Genomic DNA, 16,805 nt, shown 5'->3' on the forward strand with positions numbered 1-16,805 from the left:
CATCTTTCTTTGTCATTTACAATCACTTTGTTCCCCACTGGAAGCAGTGTTTAATGATTTTATTTGCAAGGTTTCAGTCCTGTGTAGAGCATGCAGGTCTATTATTTGTAGCCTTATTGGCTAAATTTTCTGCAGAGAGCTCATGAGTCATGGACAGGGATGTGAGACAATTCATATCTTGGTACACATGTGAGTTCATGTGGTTTGTGCCAAATAGCTTCACCAGTTACTGCCAGTGTAGCTTTTGTGGTTACATGGCAGTGCTATACTGGTAGCTGAAGAAGCAGGTGAAGCCAGCATTCCCTCTCTCTGAGGGACAGTGAAGATTGCTGGAGCTTTCCCCTCACTGAGCACTTGGGAGGTTTGGACCCTGGCAGAAGGGCCCCCCTGTCTTTCCTGACATCTCTCTCCCTCTAGGCATAATAAGTCCAAGTTCACGGACCCTGGCCTGGGGAACCTCACCTACAGTAATCCCTCGTATCGAACATCTACCCAAGAGGTGAAGATTGAAGCAATTCCCAAACCAACCATGTACAACCAGTTGTGCTATAAGAAAGAGGTAAGAGTTTTGCTGCTAAGGACATGGGAGCCCAGTTCAAGTTGCTGTTGAGTATTACAGGCCTCTGTGAAAATGTTGGAACTTGTCAGCATGTACTTCTAGGATGCAGGAGGACGACTTGAGTGAATTGCTCAGATTGCTATGGAGATGAACCAGCAGGACTTCTTCCCCAGTGAGCTGTAGTGAATTAGACCTGTCTTCAGCTCTCTGCTTCTTCCCAACTCCCACAGTTTCTTATATTTCATTTGCATTAGGTGCTGGCCCTCAAAGTACCAGCAGTCAAAGTGTCCAGGGAAGTGTCTTCCCTGGACACAGTCCTAGTTAGTGACTGTTGCACCAAGGTTGCTTTGGATAGTCACTGGGAAACCAAGCAGCCAGAAGGGCTTTGGTAACAAGAACATGGCTCCTGGCTGTGCACTGCCTGGAAGGGGTGGGACAGGGAGAGAACTGGAGCCCTTATTTAATGAAGCATTTTAAAGGCCCTTCAGACTCTGCCCTGGACAGGATGGAGAGGGCTTGATATGATGTCTTGCAGCACTTAGTTTCTCCTCTGTTTTCTCCTCAGAAGCTTTCCTATCACTCAGATAGCTTCTCATCTTCCCTCTTCTGATTTCCGTCCACATCCTCACGTCAGGTATCACTACTCTGTGTTTGATCCTGCCTCCCTCACTCAAGCTCTGTTGTGTGGCTCAAGCACTGTCCCATACTAATTGCTCCTTCTTGTTTTCTCCCCTGCTTTTATGTCCTTAAACCAGCTCTAGTGTCTGTCAAGAAAGTATAGGTAATTTTCTATGGCAGATCTTTTGGCCTTTGCTTTGGCTACTCATGCTCAGTGTGTGAGATTTGAAGAAGGCAATTTCTGTAGGACCATTTATGATGATCTGTTAGATCTCTTAGTTCCTCGAGCAGGGATCACAGCAAGACTTATCCAGAGGAGAGTTTTCCCTGGCTTTTATTTTTTCAAAGGTACTGTCCAACAGATTTCCCAAACTTTCCTGCCATTTTAGTCTTTATTTACTAAGGATAACTCAGATTTATTTGTCTGGGAATCTAAGTTCTTTCCACTTTTATCTTAATTCTGCTGCTCCTAGATATTACCCAGATGCTTATTTCCCCATCCACTTTCTCCTCAGGGATAGATCAAATGTTCGCATGCTCCCTATTTGTCAGTGAGCCACTTCAATCTCAGTGTGGTCTCTTTAGCCTCTGATCATTTTTGTTGTTTCCCTATAATCTCCTTCCCCTGTACCACTGTGAGTCTGAGACTCAACAGTGGTATTCCAGCTGTGCTCTCCTGAGAGGCAAATCTGGAATGACTCAGATATAAAGAGATTGCAGACCTAGAATCGATTCCCTGCCTACTCTTAGCATGAAGTCTTCTCCTTTTCCTGCTTCCCATTTTGGTTTTGGTTTGGTTTTTTTTTCCCTTCCTTTTTAGGCTCAGTGTTGTTCTTACTCCCTGCTGTTTGGGAATAGATATAGTTGAATTAGAAGAGCCAGCTCATCCTCATTCCCCTCCTATGATTTGAAGGCTCCTGGAGTTTGGAACGAGAGCTCTTGCAGGGAGGACTCGTCTGGGGGTGGTGAAGAACTGATGGGAAGCTTAGAATGGGTTCTGCCATTGTGATAGTCAAAGCCCCAGTGGCTGTTTTCATGGAGGTCCAACCTTTTGTCTGCTTCACTGTCTACATCCTAGCTCTGCTTTGCTCTTTGCCATGTTTTCCCATAGATGTACTCTTTCTTTTCATTCATCTGTCTGCTTCTTAGACTGGTCCTGATCACAGCTACACCAAGGAGAAGATCAAGATTGTGGAGGGGATATGCCTTTTATCCAGTGATGATTCCGAGTGGGATGACCTTAAGCAGATTCGGAGCTCCCGAGGAGGGATCCTGCGGGATCACGTCTGCATGAAGACAGACACGGTCTCTATCCAGGCTAGTTCTGGCTCACTGGATGACACTGAAACTGAGCAGCTGCTACAGGAGGAACAGTCTGAATGCAGCAGTGTTAACACAGCAGCAGCCACTCCGGAGCGGCGGGGCTCACTCCCAGACACAGGCTGGAAACACCAACGCAAGCCCTCTACTGAGAGCGAGGTCTAAAGCACACGTGACTTTGGGAATGCTCGTACCCTCCTTAGCCTCTGCTCTGCACAAAACAGACAAGACTCTGCCTGCTAGGCAAGGAAGGGCGCAGAGACCAGCCTCTCTTGCGAGAGGCGCAGAGACTGTGACTGCCTTTCAGCAAGGAGCTTGGGCAGCTGTGCTGATGTGGTTGGAGAGGGAGGATGGGTGGGTTGGAACCCAGAGACCCTTTTGGCTCATTTTCACTGTCTGTGGTTTATTTATATGTTCCCCTTTCCTGGAAGCTGCCACGTTAACTTTTGCAGTGACTCCTCTGGCCTGAATCTGGTTCAGATTGTGTTCTCTGGCAACCCGCAAGTCCTGTGCCATCCAGCTCATGGTCAATGCCCATGAAGAGAGCAGAGCTGCCTCATTGCTAACTCCTGGTTGCAGAAGTTCCCCTGGTACCACTAGTTCCACTAGTGTTCCAGCACTAGCAGCACTCTTTGAGGCTTTGCGTTGAGGGGTTTCTGACTTGAGAGGGGTCTTGGAATAGATGAGGTATACTTCGGGGCTCAAGGGGACACTGACACAGCATCAGGTCACCTTTAAAGGGCATAAAGAGGGTGACCACAGTTGCCATGACTTGCTTAATGAGAGCTTCACTGCTTACTTTCCCATCTGCTAGTAAAAACTTTAGGGAATGCTTCAGATTGGAGCATTGTGTCTGTTGCTGGCAGTGGACACTGCTCCTGTACTCCCCTTTCCTGTTAAAACATGTTTCTACTCTGGAAATACAAGAGACAGCAAATGGCCCTTTCAGAACTGCTCCCTGTGGGTATTCGAGTCAGAGTGCTGAACTTAGAGCACTCTGAACTTAAGCTGAACTTAAGCAAAGCAGAGATTGGTATTGTTCTTAGCTCTGCAGAGCTAGTGGGAAGAAATGCATCTCAGCAAGACCTAATTTCTACTCTTGTCTTTGCATAACTGATACATTAAAAACGAAGAAGGAAACTTGCTAAGTCCCCACTAGTCCTAATTCTGCAAGGACCCAATTCTGTTGGTCTTTAGGACCTTAGATTATTGTAATAAGGGATAAAAAAGAGAATTCCTAGGTCGAGTCTTTCCCAGGGGAATCCTCAGTGCTGACAGTTAGGAACTGCTTTATTACTATGCTGAGCCCATTTGACCTAGAATAAGAGACAATAATCAGGGAGCTGTAAGGGCCATTTTAAATAACTGTTTATCAGATAGAATTGCACTTTAAGCTCTTCTGTTACCACTAAACAGCTCTCCTTGCAAAGGCATTTTTCCCATCAGCTGCAAGAGCTTCAGTTGTTCTCTGGCCTCCGCAGCCTTTACCCTCCGGGGGGTGTAATCTTACCGTTGCAGTTGCACCCCAGCAGCATCTGGAGGTGGGGGTCCCAGGGACTATTGCCACCTTTTCATACTCTCTTGACTTCTCTTGTCACCTGCTTGTTCAGAGGGAAAAAAACAGAGAAATTATCTCTTGATGCCTCTTCAAAACTGAGATTTATATTAACCCCTCCAGTCACTATCATGGTAAAATATGAAGTGTTAAGCCAGATGCTTGGAAGCAGAACTTTCCAGTGAAGAATTTCTCTCAGCAAACTCCATAACCTCTTTATTTCCTGGAAAGAGGTCAAGTACATTCCCACCTGGGGTGTAAAGAGAGCAACGCATACACTAGGGGTATGGCTTAGAGGTGTGGGGAGGGCACATCTCCCATGCAATGTTTGTCTGGATGGCAGAAGAAAGGCAAATCCATCCTACCCTGCTCTAACCCTGTTCATGTACTAACAGTCCTGCTACCCTGAAAACCACCACAGCTGCCAGTGGGTTGACTGTACTTCTTACAGCTCTGCAGGAAGGGGAAGGTTGCAGCTTTGACCTGGCTCTAAGGTGGCTTGAAACTCTGTCCGTAACTGCACCATTGGGCTGACTGGTGTGTATTCCTGTGGAAGATGAACTGGAGCTGAGGCTTGGAAATTTCCCTGTGTTAATGTGGGGCTCTTCCCTATTCCCAGAGGGATTTTTCTTTCTTCTTTTTTTTATTTTTTTAATTAGATTGTTATTTAATTATTTATTGGATTGACTCCAGCCTGGGAAGCATTGGTTTTGTTGGGCAGAGGCACTTTTGGATTGAGATGTGGAACTTGACTGGGAACTGAGACAGGAGTGCTTGTCACTGACATGGACCGTGCTGTCTGAGCTGCCTCATGCAGGGACAACACCAGAGGGCTCAGGCATGGGCAGAAGAATCAATATTAACAGCAACCACGTTGTCCTGGTCTAAACCACGACACACGTGTAGGGGCAGGGGCATCAGAGCTGGGAGTGAGTGGCTGGATGGGGAAGGAAGGCTTTGATTTCTAGGAGAGCAGGGTTGGTTTGGGCTTTGAGGTGGGTTCAGTTTGGTTTTCCCCAATAGCTTTTGGTGAGTGTTCACCAAAATCCTGAGATGGGACACGGCTGAAGGGAAACATCTGCCCAAACCAGTATTTGAGGTTCACTCAGCCTGTGTCACGATAATCACTGTCTGAGTCTCAAGTGCAGAATGGAAAGGAAAACCCAGTCAGTCTTTCCAACAGCTTACAGTGCTTGTGATCTTCACCTTGATACTCTCTGCTGTTTCTCAGGAGGGACCCTTTACACTCCAGCCTAACAACCTTTCATAACTGCTCTCTGCTCCCTCCCTCAAATGATTATGGTGAAAAGGAGCAACAACATGTCCCACAGCCTCTCCTCTACCACTGAGGTGGGCAGAAATTACTTTTATCTTAGAGACAGCCCCAGTGAGATGCTGCCTACGGGGTGCATCATGGTTCCCTGTTCCAGGGAAGAGAAGACCCTCGTTGCACTTAGGATGTTAAGAATGTAGAAGGGCTACTGGGGGATGATCTCTTGAGCACTGATTTACTATGTAAAAAGCAAACCTCTCTCCTGTCTGTCCCAAGCTAACGTCAGTGATTTCTGTGTGTTCCTGTGTAATGGTTTTAACGTTACTCACTGGAGACATTGGACTTTCTGGAGTTATTTAACCACTGTGTTCAGTATTTTAGGGGTTGATGATAATTTAATATAAATTTAGCTTTTCTTAACCATTCTGACTGGCTTTTGGTTGTGAATCGCGCACGTTACTTTGATTCCTTTGAAAGAGAAGCTCCCACGTGTTTGCACAAAACCTCAACTTTGCTGTGTTTCAGAGGAGCAAGAAGATAGGAATGGACCTGGGTTCTTTGATAATCTGATTGTAAGACACTTCTGCCACTACAGCTTTGAATCAAGGACCAAATATCCATACTCATGTACTTTAGCAAATTCCTGTGCACACATAACACCTCTCTGGCTTGTTTTCCTTTTTAACATGGCAACAGCAGAAGAGAGTGTTCCTCTTCTTGGAAAGTATTAGGACTTTAGTGGTCTCAAGCCCCTGCCCTCTGAAGAAGAGCTGGTCTTCCATCTGTAAGGGGTTTTGTTCAAGATTCTGTTACATTTTTTTTATAACTGAGTGTTTAAGTAGCTGAATAATGAATGAAACATTCAGTAATACAGGAGGAAAAATCAGTAGTTCAGGAGGGCCACGACTATGCTGTGAGGGCTGGAGCAGCTCTGCTCTGGAGCCAGGCTGAGAGAGCTGGGCTGGTTCAGCCTGGAGAAAAAAGGCTCCTTAAGGGGAGACCTTAGAGCAGCTCCAGTGCCTAAAGGGGCTCCAGGAAACCTGGAGAGAGGCTTTGGACAAGGGCAGGTAGTGACAGGACAAGGGGGAATGGCTTTAAACTGAGAGGAGATTTAGGTCGGATATAACAAAGAAGTTCTTCCCTGTGAGGGTGCTGAGGCGCTGGCACAGGGTGCCCAGAGAAGCTGTGGCTGCCCCATCCCTGGCAGTGTTCAAGGCCAGGCTGGACACAGGGGCTTGGAGCAACCTGCTCTAGTGGAAGGTGTCCCTGCCTGTGGCAGGGGGTTGGAACTGGATGAGCTTTAACGTCCCTTCCAAACCATTCCATGATTCTGTGCATACCGGACGCTGCAGTACTAGTGTACCCCATTCTGTCCCTTTCTGATGGAAGAGGTACCAAAACCACTGAAACCATTTTAGCTTTATTCCTGCTCATTTCACAGCTGAAGCACAGCACGGAGGTCACTTCACTGAGGTCATGCAGAAGTATAATAACCAAAAATATAACCTCACTTTGCAAAAAATACTGGTGGTGCTTATGCAGTGTGGTGAGGAGACGGCAGTGTGTGATCACTGTGGGTGTGCTGATGGCATCCTCCTGTCCCTTGTCTCTTATTCTGATTACCCCTTCTTTCCCCTTCGCTTTCTTCAGCCGAAACGAAGAAACAAAGGAGGAAGGACACACCGTACTGCAACAACAAACATTTGATTGCGACCGCATGCCTCCTATTAAACACACCGTGTAGCGAAACCCCTTCCCCTCTAACGCGATGCTCCCGCCGCCCGGGAGCTGCTTTACCCCTTCATGAAACAGGATGGGTCCAGCCGCCAGCGCGGCTGCCTCACGGCGCAGCGGGCCCCACAGCCGCCCCTTACCGGGCCACAGCGGTTCCTCACCCGGCACATCCCGGTGGTTGCGGAACAGGGATGGAGCGGACCCGGGCGGGCCGGTCCCTCCTGTGTGCGCTGCCCCGCGGCGCCGCCTCAGGAGGGCGCGGAGCACGCGTGGCCTCCGCCGGATTCAAACTGACCAATACAATGCGCGGGTGCGGGTGTGGGCGGGGCAGGCGCCTGCCAATGGGCACTGAGGACACTGGGAGGTGCGGGCGGTGTTGGTGATTTCAAACCCCGCCGAGGAGCGGCCGGACACTCGCCGCGCCCGCCCCGCCGCGGCCCAGGTGAGAGCCGCCGGTGCCGCCAGGTCCCGCTGCGGGCCCGCTGCCTCCTGCCGCGGCTCCACAGGAGGGCGCGTAAGCCTTCCCCCGCCGGTGGGCCGCGGCTTACCTGGGGCCTGGGTGGAGGCGCGGTCTGAGCGGCGCTGACATCCCTCGGAAGGAGCGGGCCGGGCCCATGGGCACCTCCTGCGCCCGCTGCCGTAGCTGCGGTGAGGGTAGGGCTGGCGGTGGGCGGCCGCGGCCTGCGCCACGCCGCGCTGTGGAGGCTGGAGGGGCGCCGCGGGCCTAGGCCGCTCGTGCAGCGCGGGGTGTGGGGAGCCGCGGCCCGGGCTGCTCCCGCCGCGTTCGCCTCCGTCGTGTCATCGCGGTGGGCCCGGGCGCGGTCGGGAGCTGCTGGGGCCTTGCCTGGGAGGTGCCCGGCAGGGTGGGCCCGGGGGCTGCGCAGGGAGCCGGGCTCGGTCCCCTCCGAACGCTCCCCTAGGGAAATGGGCACCTGGCATCCCTGTCCCCCGAGCGTGCGTTTCGGGAGGCTGCGCGCGGGATCGGTTTCCCCTGACCCGAGGAGGATGTTCCCTGAGGTGGTTGTAATCCTAACGCGAAAGGCGTGAGCTCATCTCCATTTCTAATGCTCTGTTGTTGGGCGCAGGTGTTAGACTTGGATCTCCAGGGTCCCTCACTAGGAGATGCTTCCTGTTGGATCTTCTCTAGTGTATGTGAAGAGTGTCTGGATGGGAACGCAGGTCCCGTGTTGTTCCTCTCCCCATTTAATTTGATTCTGTTTCTGAATCAGAGTCTTGTGATTCTTCTTAAAACAGTAGCTTTCAGCTTGCTGTATAAGGGGACTTTCTTCCTGTATTTGGACCTCTGTCCAAATTCCAGTGAGAGACCCAAAGTTTTGTATAGCAGAGGTTGAGGAATCAAACTTCTGTGCAGCTTTAAGCTGATCTGGACTCTGTTCTAAAATTAAACTAAGAATCACAAACTCATCTGCTACAATTATCGAACTGATCTGTTTGGTGTGTATTGTCTATCTCATTATTCTGCAGGTTTCCTTTTTTACTGATTTATGATGTTGTTTTGAGTGTTGCATCTTCTAGTACTTATGGCAAGCTGTAGTGCTGTTGAAGTTGCCTCCTGCGGATGAGAAGGGGATGAGTGGATGTTGGGCTACCAGCCACTTATTCAGTACTTGTATATCAGAGAAAGCATTGCTATAGGCTTTCAGTGAACACAGCAATCGGTTTCAGGCTGCAAAGATGCGTATTTCCAAATGCTGAAAGTCTCCAATACTGAAGTGTTCTAAAAGGCTACTCATACAAATCTATTATTAAACCTTCACAATAGGGTTAAGTCAGAAAGAGGAATGATTGATGCAAGTTGTTCTTTAGGGTTTTGCCTCTTTGGAGTCTCATATCAGATCAGCTGATTGTGCAAAAATTAGAATTGGGCTTGATTTTCTTGCTTCAGGCTTCACCATTCTTTAAACTTTGCTGTTTTGGGAGCTTCTCCCATATCAAATGTTTAGATGCACCTTCTGGTGTTTTCTTCTCTTCTTCAAGAGTCGCAATAGGGTTAAACTGATTAAGCAGCATTGAGAGTGACATCTTAAATCAGAATTAACAAGAAATGGCCTTTAAGTAAAACAAACTGATTCTAAACAAATTGTTATAGATGTATTGAAGGTAATTCTCAAGACACAAAGTTGGGAACACTAACTAGGGGACCTGCTATGGAAAAAGTTATGTATGTGATACCTTCCCAAAAAGAAATGAAACTTGGATTTCAGAAGCGTGGGCAGACTGCCTTACATCTGTACTGATGCCAGGCTTCTCGCTTGATGTTTTAATGTAAATAAGTGAATGTATGGTAATGGAACATGATTCCTGATTCTTGTACTCATATGACTTGTGTTTGGTGGGACTGAACTGCTGGCTCTTGTCCTTCCCCTGATAGGGGCCAGTTTTGTAATGTGGGCCTGTGCTTCTGAAAACCTGGTCTGCTGCTGCTCTCGTACCCATGTCTGTTCAAACAGAAAGGTCTTGCTCCTGTTTAACAGTCAGCTTGGAAAACCTGAATTTCAGAATAATGGTAAAAGTTGCCTCTTGTGTGCATTACCGTGTGTATTTAGGTGATAAATTTACAGCTGGAATTCACTTGGCATGTTATAAGCTTTCGGTTGATCCTTTTTTCTTCTTGCTACCCTGATTAGTTGTGTCATCTGCAAACTGTAACACCTCTGTCTGCCCCTTCTTAAAGATCACTTATGAGCATCTTCAGCAGTACATACAATTAGAAGCTGCTCTGAATGTTTCTGATAACTGTCTTTCAATCTGAAGTATCTAATTTGGAACATTTTGGTGTGGGGGATGTAAGACTTGAAGGACCCTTGAGACACGTAAATACTTGTAAACCTCCTAATTAGGGTTTTCAGAATCATGGTCAGCGACAGTCTGGTTCCTTTTCACCCCTCTGTTCCCAGGCACCAGCAGATGTTCTTTTCTGCTTTTTGAAAGAAGTGTATGAACTTGTATTGCTAATTTGTTTGTAAACTAATTAATGTAAATGGCTTCTGGAGTCTCTGCCAGAGTAGGATCGTGTTAAAGCCATTTGCATCTCCAACAGAATAGGTGATTTCAAGGCCACATAGTCTTAAGACTATTATTGTTCTTAAGACTATGTGGTGCTGCTGCTTTGTTGTGGACTGTTCCAGTGGTTCGTCTTTTAGGGGTAGTGTTCTAAAGCATGAGATGGGAAAGCCTTGTACCCTTGTGTTTCATTTAACATTGCCTTGAACTGCACAGCGTTGCTGTGGTTTGTTTTCATAAAGAGCCTCTTGACCTGAGCAGTTGCGCGTTGTTTGGGGTTGTCTCTATCACAGCTCGGTTGCTGCCAGTGTCAAACGTTAGAAAGCAGAAGCTGATGTGTGTGTTTGTGTCTTCCTGTTGTAGGGGGGGAGGCTGAGATGGTAGAAAAAGTAATTTGGACAATTATTCAGTAGGGAGTATGGCTGGTGCTGCAGTGCTGGGAAGAGGCTGCTTTCTTCAGCTAGCTAAAAAGATGGCTGAAGGAACAGCTTTGCATCAGATGGCTTGATGCTCCTCTCAGGAGGAAACTATTGACACCCGGTTTCCACCATACCAACTCCTTCAATTGCTATTTTCACTGTAGAAAAGGCATCCCGAAATGCCAGGTGATGGCTACAGAGGTTGCTGATGAATCAGCTCTGCCGGAGCACTGTCATTACACATCTTGCAGCAGCACATGAAATGCAATGGTGTGGTGCCAGGCTATTCATTCCCACTCCTTCGGAAGGGACTGTTTGTCGTTCTTCACGGCAGGCTTCGGTCCTGCCTGCTTCCTTCAGCTGGGGGCTGTGGGACCATGGGCAATGCCTGCTCCGTGCTCGGGTATGACCGCAGCCACCTCTGTCACGGGAAGACTCGCTCTGAGGCCCGGGTGTGCTCGGGGATGACTCAGGAGAACGGCAGGCCCGGCGGCCCGAGCCGCTCGCTGCCCACCGCGGCCCCTGCCCAGCCGCAGGGCCCGCACCGCAGCGCACCGGCCCCGCGGGGGGAGCGCGGCGCGGCCCGGCCCGGCCCTGCCCGCCTTTGTCTGTCCCCGGCGCGGGCCGGTTCCCCGCCCAGGTGCGGCCGCGGCGCCCCGAGCCCCGCCCGCCGGTGGGGAGGGGCTTGGCCCGGCCCGGCCCGCGGCTCCCCGCCCGCTGTCGCCGCGGAGCCGGCCCGGAGCTGTCAGGGTGAGTGTCCGGCCAACAGGCCCGCCGGGGCCCGGCCCGGCCCTCGGTCGGGGGCGGCGGGCATAGACAATGCCGGGCGGGCGGCCTGCTCCGCCGCTGCCTCGAGCTCCGGCCGCGGCCTGCTGCCAGAGACGGGCTGCTGGTGCTGCCGCCGGACGGGAAACCTCCTCTGCGGCGTGCGGGGGGAGCGGGAGGGGGACGGGGACATCTGGGGCTGCGGGCGGGGAGCCGGTGGCGGGGCGTGGAAGGCGCTGGGGGTGGCGGGTGTGTGTGCGGGGGAAGGGCCGTGCTGCTGTGTTGGGAGGATGCTTCCTTTGGAGAAGGAGGGAGCTCGTGGTCGGTCCTGGAGCGTGATGTCTCCGTGGGAGCTTTCCTTCATCAGCAGTTCAGGCCGTCCTTTTAAAGAACATCACATGAGCCTTTCCATGCCTGAGCTTTGTAAACACCTAGAGGGATGGGGGAGTTTGCAGCGAATAAGCACAGTCCCACTGGCATCTTTCACTGCAGTTGGTTGGTCACCCTTGGAATTATGTCTGTGCACGCAAACTTGCCTGTGGGTTGCCCTTTCTCTTTTGCCCCCCTCCACTCTGTAAGGCTGGCTTCCCTCCAGACTACCCATGCAGTAAGAAATAGCTGTAGCAGAAGGTCAGTTTATTTCGCATTCTCTGTCACTTTTAGGTGCACAGAAAAGGACAGCCTCAATTACTTTCAGAAATGATGCATTAGATGATTTATCTGGAAAAATACATTGTATCCCCCTTACCAATAACTTGCCATTTGTGCTGTTAAGATGTTACTGAACTGAGTTAGGACGTATGAGAGAGAGAAGGCAAGAGAATTTAATGCTGTTTGTTCTTGAATGCCATTTCATTGCTGTTGAAGGAATAGGTTTACTGAGCTGCCATCTACTCCACAGCCTACAAACCAAATCTTATAGCATGCATTTCTCCTATTTCTTTATTCCAGGGTCCTCCTTTCTTTTCCTCAGGAGTCTGTGTATCTTGCAACTTTTAATTCACCTTTTCATTGGAGAACGCCAGCCTTTAAAATCCTAGGAAGTTTTTATTCCCTAAGCAGCAAATAATCTTCTGTGGGTTTTTTTTCATGTCTTGTTCTTTTGTCTGACATCAAAAGAGAGGTGGTTTGAAGCTGGGAAGCACGCTTGCAGTCTGACTGAAAGTTCTTCTGACTCTCTACTGCTTTTGCAGGTATCTATAGTTGAGGATTGTTAACTGGACTCCAGTTTTCTTTTGGAGGATGTGGAATTTATGAAAGCAGTTGCATTATTTCACTGACTGATTAGTCTGTAGTTCTCAGATTTGTGTGCTTTTCCAAATACTTAGTGCATCCAGGTGGTGTTTTAAAGTAATTTAACTGTTATAATTACTTGACTTTTTCAACCGTTTTTCTGAGCTACTTTATATTGTATCTAGTGAGAAGGTGTAGCTGGCAAATACCAAAAACATGCTGGGCTATACTTTGAGGCAAGTAAGACTTTATCTTTTCAGAGCCAAAGAGCAAATATGACCCAAAACTGCCTTTGAATAAATTCTTTCTGCTAGGAAAATTATGGGCTGTTGGTTTCATCTGAAATGTGACATACAGCTGTATGCTCTCCAAATATGTGCCTTACTGTACAGGAACAATTGAAACAGGTTTCTCCTTTAGAAAGACCTGTTTTGCCTTCCAAGAACTTCTTCCGAATAAAGTTTTTTGAGAAGCATTTCAAAGTACAAAATGCTTGATGCTGTTCCTGTGCAACAGAGATGTTCAATAGGTGGAAGGGAGTAGGGAGAAGTATCAGTGTCAATATAAATCAATATCAGTAAACATCTGGTTGTGTTTAGTATAAAATGGCTTCCTAGTTTGCTATTGCACATCTTCTGTAGAAGATGGCCTGAAAGCTGAAACTTCACAGTAAAATGTAGTGCTAAGGGATAAATGTATGCCTCAAACTAAAACACATTTTGGGATGTTTACAATGAAAGGGTTTTCTTTAGCAGTTCCTCATACGCTGAAGCTGTAAGGTTGATGCTATTCATTTCTTCAGAAGCTGAGTAGGAGCTGTTCAGAGCAGTGTGTGGTGAATCCAAACTTTCATGTATTGACACTTTCCCATAATCTCTTACTGAGTTGATAAATTTATTTCCTAAACTTATATTCAGTGGGGAATTCTCACTATGACATTTGAAATTCCTGCATTTGTGCTGCCTTGCAAGTATTTTCTTCTCTCGCTGCTTTTGCATGGTCTCCCCTTAAAAGACATCCTGTTCTTTCCTTGATGGTCTTCATTTCCTCACTGCTCCATAGTATAAGAACTTGTCCTGCCAAGGACTGTCAGGGAGGATTTGTTACTCATCTCCACTGCAGATTGCTCAGCTGACTTGCTTTTGGAAATGATGCATTGACCATGTTAATAACAAACCCCTCTCACTAAACTTATGTTAGTGGTTCAGTGGCTTTTCTTGTTTTCTGGATTCTACCAAAATGAATATTGTTACTGAAGGACTTAAATCTGATTGTCCTGAGTTGGACAACAGGAAAGCTATGTAGGTCAAACACTTCAATGCTGAAAATTCACTAGTAATAACAGAATTTAGCTGCATTATTGTGTAATGAGGCTACTTGCTATTTGTTGTAATGGCTGAAGGTTTACATGTCTTTGCAAAGAAGCTTTAAAAAACCACAACCTTTTATTAAATGTGGGATATTCTATGAACATACAGAACCCAGTTACTTAATTGAAGGGAGAAACAACAGTCTTTTATTCTGGTAAAGGCAAGATGTAGACAGAGTCAGTACAAGATCTTGGCATTAGGACAGGCGTGAGCAGTGATGAAGCTACAAAGAAGGGATGTTTAAGAAGCAGCTCTCCCTCTGTGACTGTGGAATACTTTCTGATAGATTGCCTGTTCTAAGGGGATTTGTAAGTTACTGAGGGGGGGAAGTATAATTTTATCACTATTTTTAGATGCCAGGTTCAGCACAGAAGGCAACTTAACCCATTTTATAATTGAAGTAACCATTGTCGGTGTTAAAGACTAAAAATAGCAGGGGGTCTAACTTGGCCAGACTTAAAAATGGGTCGGGAAAATACTGCTTCGTGGTCATCTGTCAGTATTCCCTGTGTCCATAACATCATGTCCCATGTCCTGTCCCCCAAGTTGAGCACATTGTGGTGTTGGGAAGGGAAATACTAGAGCCTTTTCCTTTAGACTCTATAACACATCACTAGAACGTACAAGCCAGAGGTTGTACTTTGTTGAACTGTTGTATATGTGTAAGGGTAAAAATACTTGTAAATCAGGATCAGCCTTGCAGTGGGCAAGCTGCTTGTTTAACTGAGTTGTTCCTGACTTAAGAGTTTGAACTGATTTTAGGATTGTAGTGAGGTAGTCACTGACCTGCAGTAAGGTTTTCCCTGGTGGAATGGATTTCTGGAGAGAACAGTTTGTTTTTGATGTTGAGTTCCACACTGCTGCCAGTTTTCTAAAAGAATGGGTTGTAGAGGGAGATTTTCTTAGTACAGGTGCCAAAACTCTTTGTTCTGGTGTTTCTGCTATTACTGTGTTAGTGCTTTATTTCTTTTTCTGTTTTCTTTGGGAATAACTATTGTGGTATTGATTCCTTATGCTTTCCTTAACAAAATTATATAGACAGGCTTGAATGGCTTGAACTACCTCCAAGTTTCTCAGCGAGATTCAGAACTACCTGATTTCCTGTTAAGTTAATGTGCAGAACGATCCCTTCGTTCTTAGTGGTTTATAGATCTAGGGGTTAACGAAGACTTCAGCTTTGGCACAATATGTTTTCATTTTTGCTTAAAAAGCAAAAGTCTCAGTCCCACTGTGCTGATGTCAAGAAAAAAAGATCCAAATTGCTGTTAGTGAAAAGAGAAGGACAAACCATAATAGTGTCTGGATACATTTATTTATACATGCAGTCACCTTCTATCCTGACATTGATGTTTGCTTTATTGCCATTGGGCAAATCAGTAGGTTTATGCAATTATAGTGAGAACAGTAGTAACATCCATAGGAATTTTTAAGTATTTAAGGTAAACTTAGTGTAGCTTATTGGGTGTGATGTGTTGGTGGCTTGTGGGGGTTCTGCAGTTGGGTTTTGATTGGGTTTTTTGTGTGGTTTGGGGTTGGTTTTGTGCCATTATTTGGGTTGGGTTAAGTATCTTGTAACTAATCAAGGAAGGAAGAAAAAAGATTGGTTTTATTGTGGACTCTTGCTAGCGTAATACTGGTCTTGAGTTAGCTGTATGTTAGTGTTGTGGCTCACTGAAGGCCGTAGAGAACATGCTTATATTAACTTACATGAGTAAATTTTATGCTCCTACTTCCAGGGGTTAATTCTGTGCAGCAAGCCTCTGTGCATTAGGGGAAATAGTTTGTAGGTTAAGGTTTGCAGCTTTGCTGGCACAGGCTGAATTTGCATTAAGAATATTCTGTTAGCATTGTGTATTTATATACCTTTAGTGATAAATTGTTGTGTATGCTGGCCAGTTTTTACAGTTTGTGTCATTGTCTATGCAGTTGAACTGGTGTGCTGCAATGTGTTACTCCTCCTCTGGTTTCGTTTTTTTGTTTATACAATGTTGGGAGCCCTCATTGCTGTGGCTGCTGCTTTTATTTTGCTGATCTCCCCACATCAGGCATATTCCCTTGTTATTCTCTGAGCAGTTAGGTTGTTCAGTATCATAGAACCATAGAATGGTTTGGGTTGGAAAGGACTTTAAGATCATCTAGTTCCAACCCCCTGCCATGGGCAGGGACACCTTCCACTAGAGCAGGTTGCTCCAAGCCCCTGTGTCCAGCCTGGCCTTGAACACTGCCAGGGATGGGGCAGCCACAGCTTCTCTGGGCACCCTGTGCCAGCACCTCAGCACCCTCACAGGGAAGAACTTCTTCCTATCATACAATCTAAATCTCTCCTCTGTCAGGTTAAAACCATTCCCCTGTGTCCTGTCCCTCCAGGCCCTTGTCCAAAGCCCCTCTCCAGGTTTCTTGTAACCCCTTTACACACTGGAAGCTGCCCTAAGGTCTCCCCTTAAGGAGCCTTCTCTTCTCCAGGCTGAACAAGGCCAGCTCTCTCAGCCTGTCTCCATAGCAGAGCTACTCCAGCTCTCAGAGCACCTTCTTGGCCTCTTCTGGACTTTCTCAAGCAGGCCCATGTCCCTCTTGTGTTGGGGGCTGCAGCGCTGAACACAGGACTGCAGGTGGAGTCTCACCAGAGCAGAGTAGAGGGGGAGAATCCCTTCCCTTGACCTGCTGGCCATGCTCAAGGAGACTGAGGCCTCCTCTCATACCTTAATGGTCAGTATGCTTATTTTAATAAAAAGGAGAGGGGAAGAGGAGGATAACGCTTAGGAACTTGAATGAGCAAGGAATTGAGCTCTGTGTGTGGTGAGAAATTGCGCTCTTGTTGACAGTTGCTGCTGCTGGCTCTATTAGAATTAGGGCATAAAGCGGCCAGCTTGCAAAAATGGGTTTTGTTCCTCTCTGTGCTGCTCATCTCAGCTGTGGTGTTTGTAGCTGTTAAAAT

The 16,805-nt window shown here is 47.4% G+C and overlaps 2 protein-coding genes and 1 long non-coding RNA gene across 10 annotated transcripts in view; 2 read left to right on the plus strand and 1 right to left on the minus strand.

Annotated features, from left to right (window-relative positions):
• LRP4 (LDL receptor related protein 4) overlaps positions 1-5,748 on the plus strand; it is an 82,165-nt gene extending 76,417 nt beyond the window's left edge. For 3 of the 4 annotated variants that reach the window (XM_030481281.1, XM_030481280.1, XM_030481282.1), the window contains 2 exons: positions 418-559; positions 2,327-5,748. In XM_030481281.1, the coding sequence (XP_030337141.1) occupies positions 418-559; positions 2,327-2,662 (478 nt within the window). In that variant the 3' untranslated portion in view covers positions 2,663-5,748. Of the gene's footprint in view, positions 1-417; positions 560-1,124 lie in introns of all 4 variants that reach the window. The other variant, XM_030481283.1, reaches the window with a different exon arrangement.
• A 981-nt stretch (positions 5,749-6,729) lies between these two features.
• Positions 6,730-7,289, minus strand: LOC115606031. Its single transcript, XR_003990796.1, has 2 exons — positions 7,200-7,289; positions 6,730-7,012 (listed from the first exon to the last, which is right to left on the minus strand). It is a non-coding gene; the product is annotated as an uncharacterized LOC115606031 (long non-coding RNA).
• A 112-nt stretch (positions 7,290-7,401) lies between these two features.
• CKAP5 (cytoskeleton associated protein 5) overlaps positions 7,402-16,805 on the plus strand; it is a 51,691-nt gene continuing 42,287 nt past the window's right edge. For 2 of the 5 annotated variants that reach the window (XM_030481285.1, XM_030481289.1), the window contains exon 1: positions 7,402-7,501. The gene's annotated coding sequence lies outside the window, so the exon portion shown is untranslated. Of the gene's footprint in view, positions 7,708-11,195; positions 11,253-12,436; positions 12,461-16,805 lie in introns of those variants that run through there. The other 3 variants (XM_030481286.1, XM_030481287.1, XM_030481288.1) reach the window with 3 other exon arrangements.

Source organism: Strigops habroptila, chromosome 4 (genome assembly GCF_004027225.2).
Source record: "Strigops habroptila isolate Jane chromosome 4, bStrHab1.2.pri, whole genome shotgun sequence".
Classification (NCBI taxonomy): Eukaryota; Metazoa; Chordata; class Aves; order Psittaciformes; family Psittacidae; genus Strigops; species Strigops habroptila.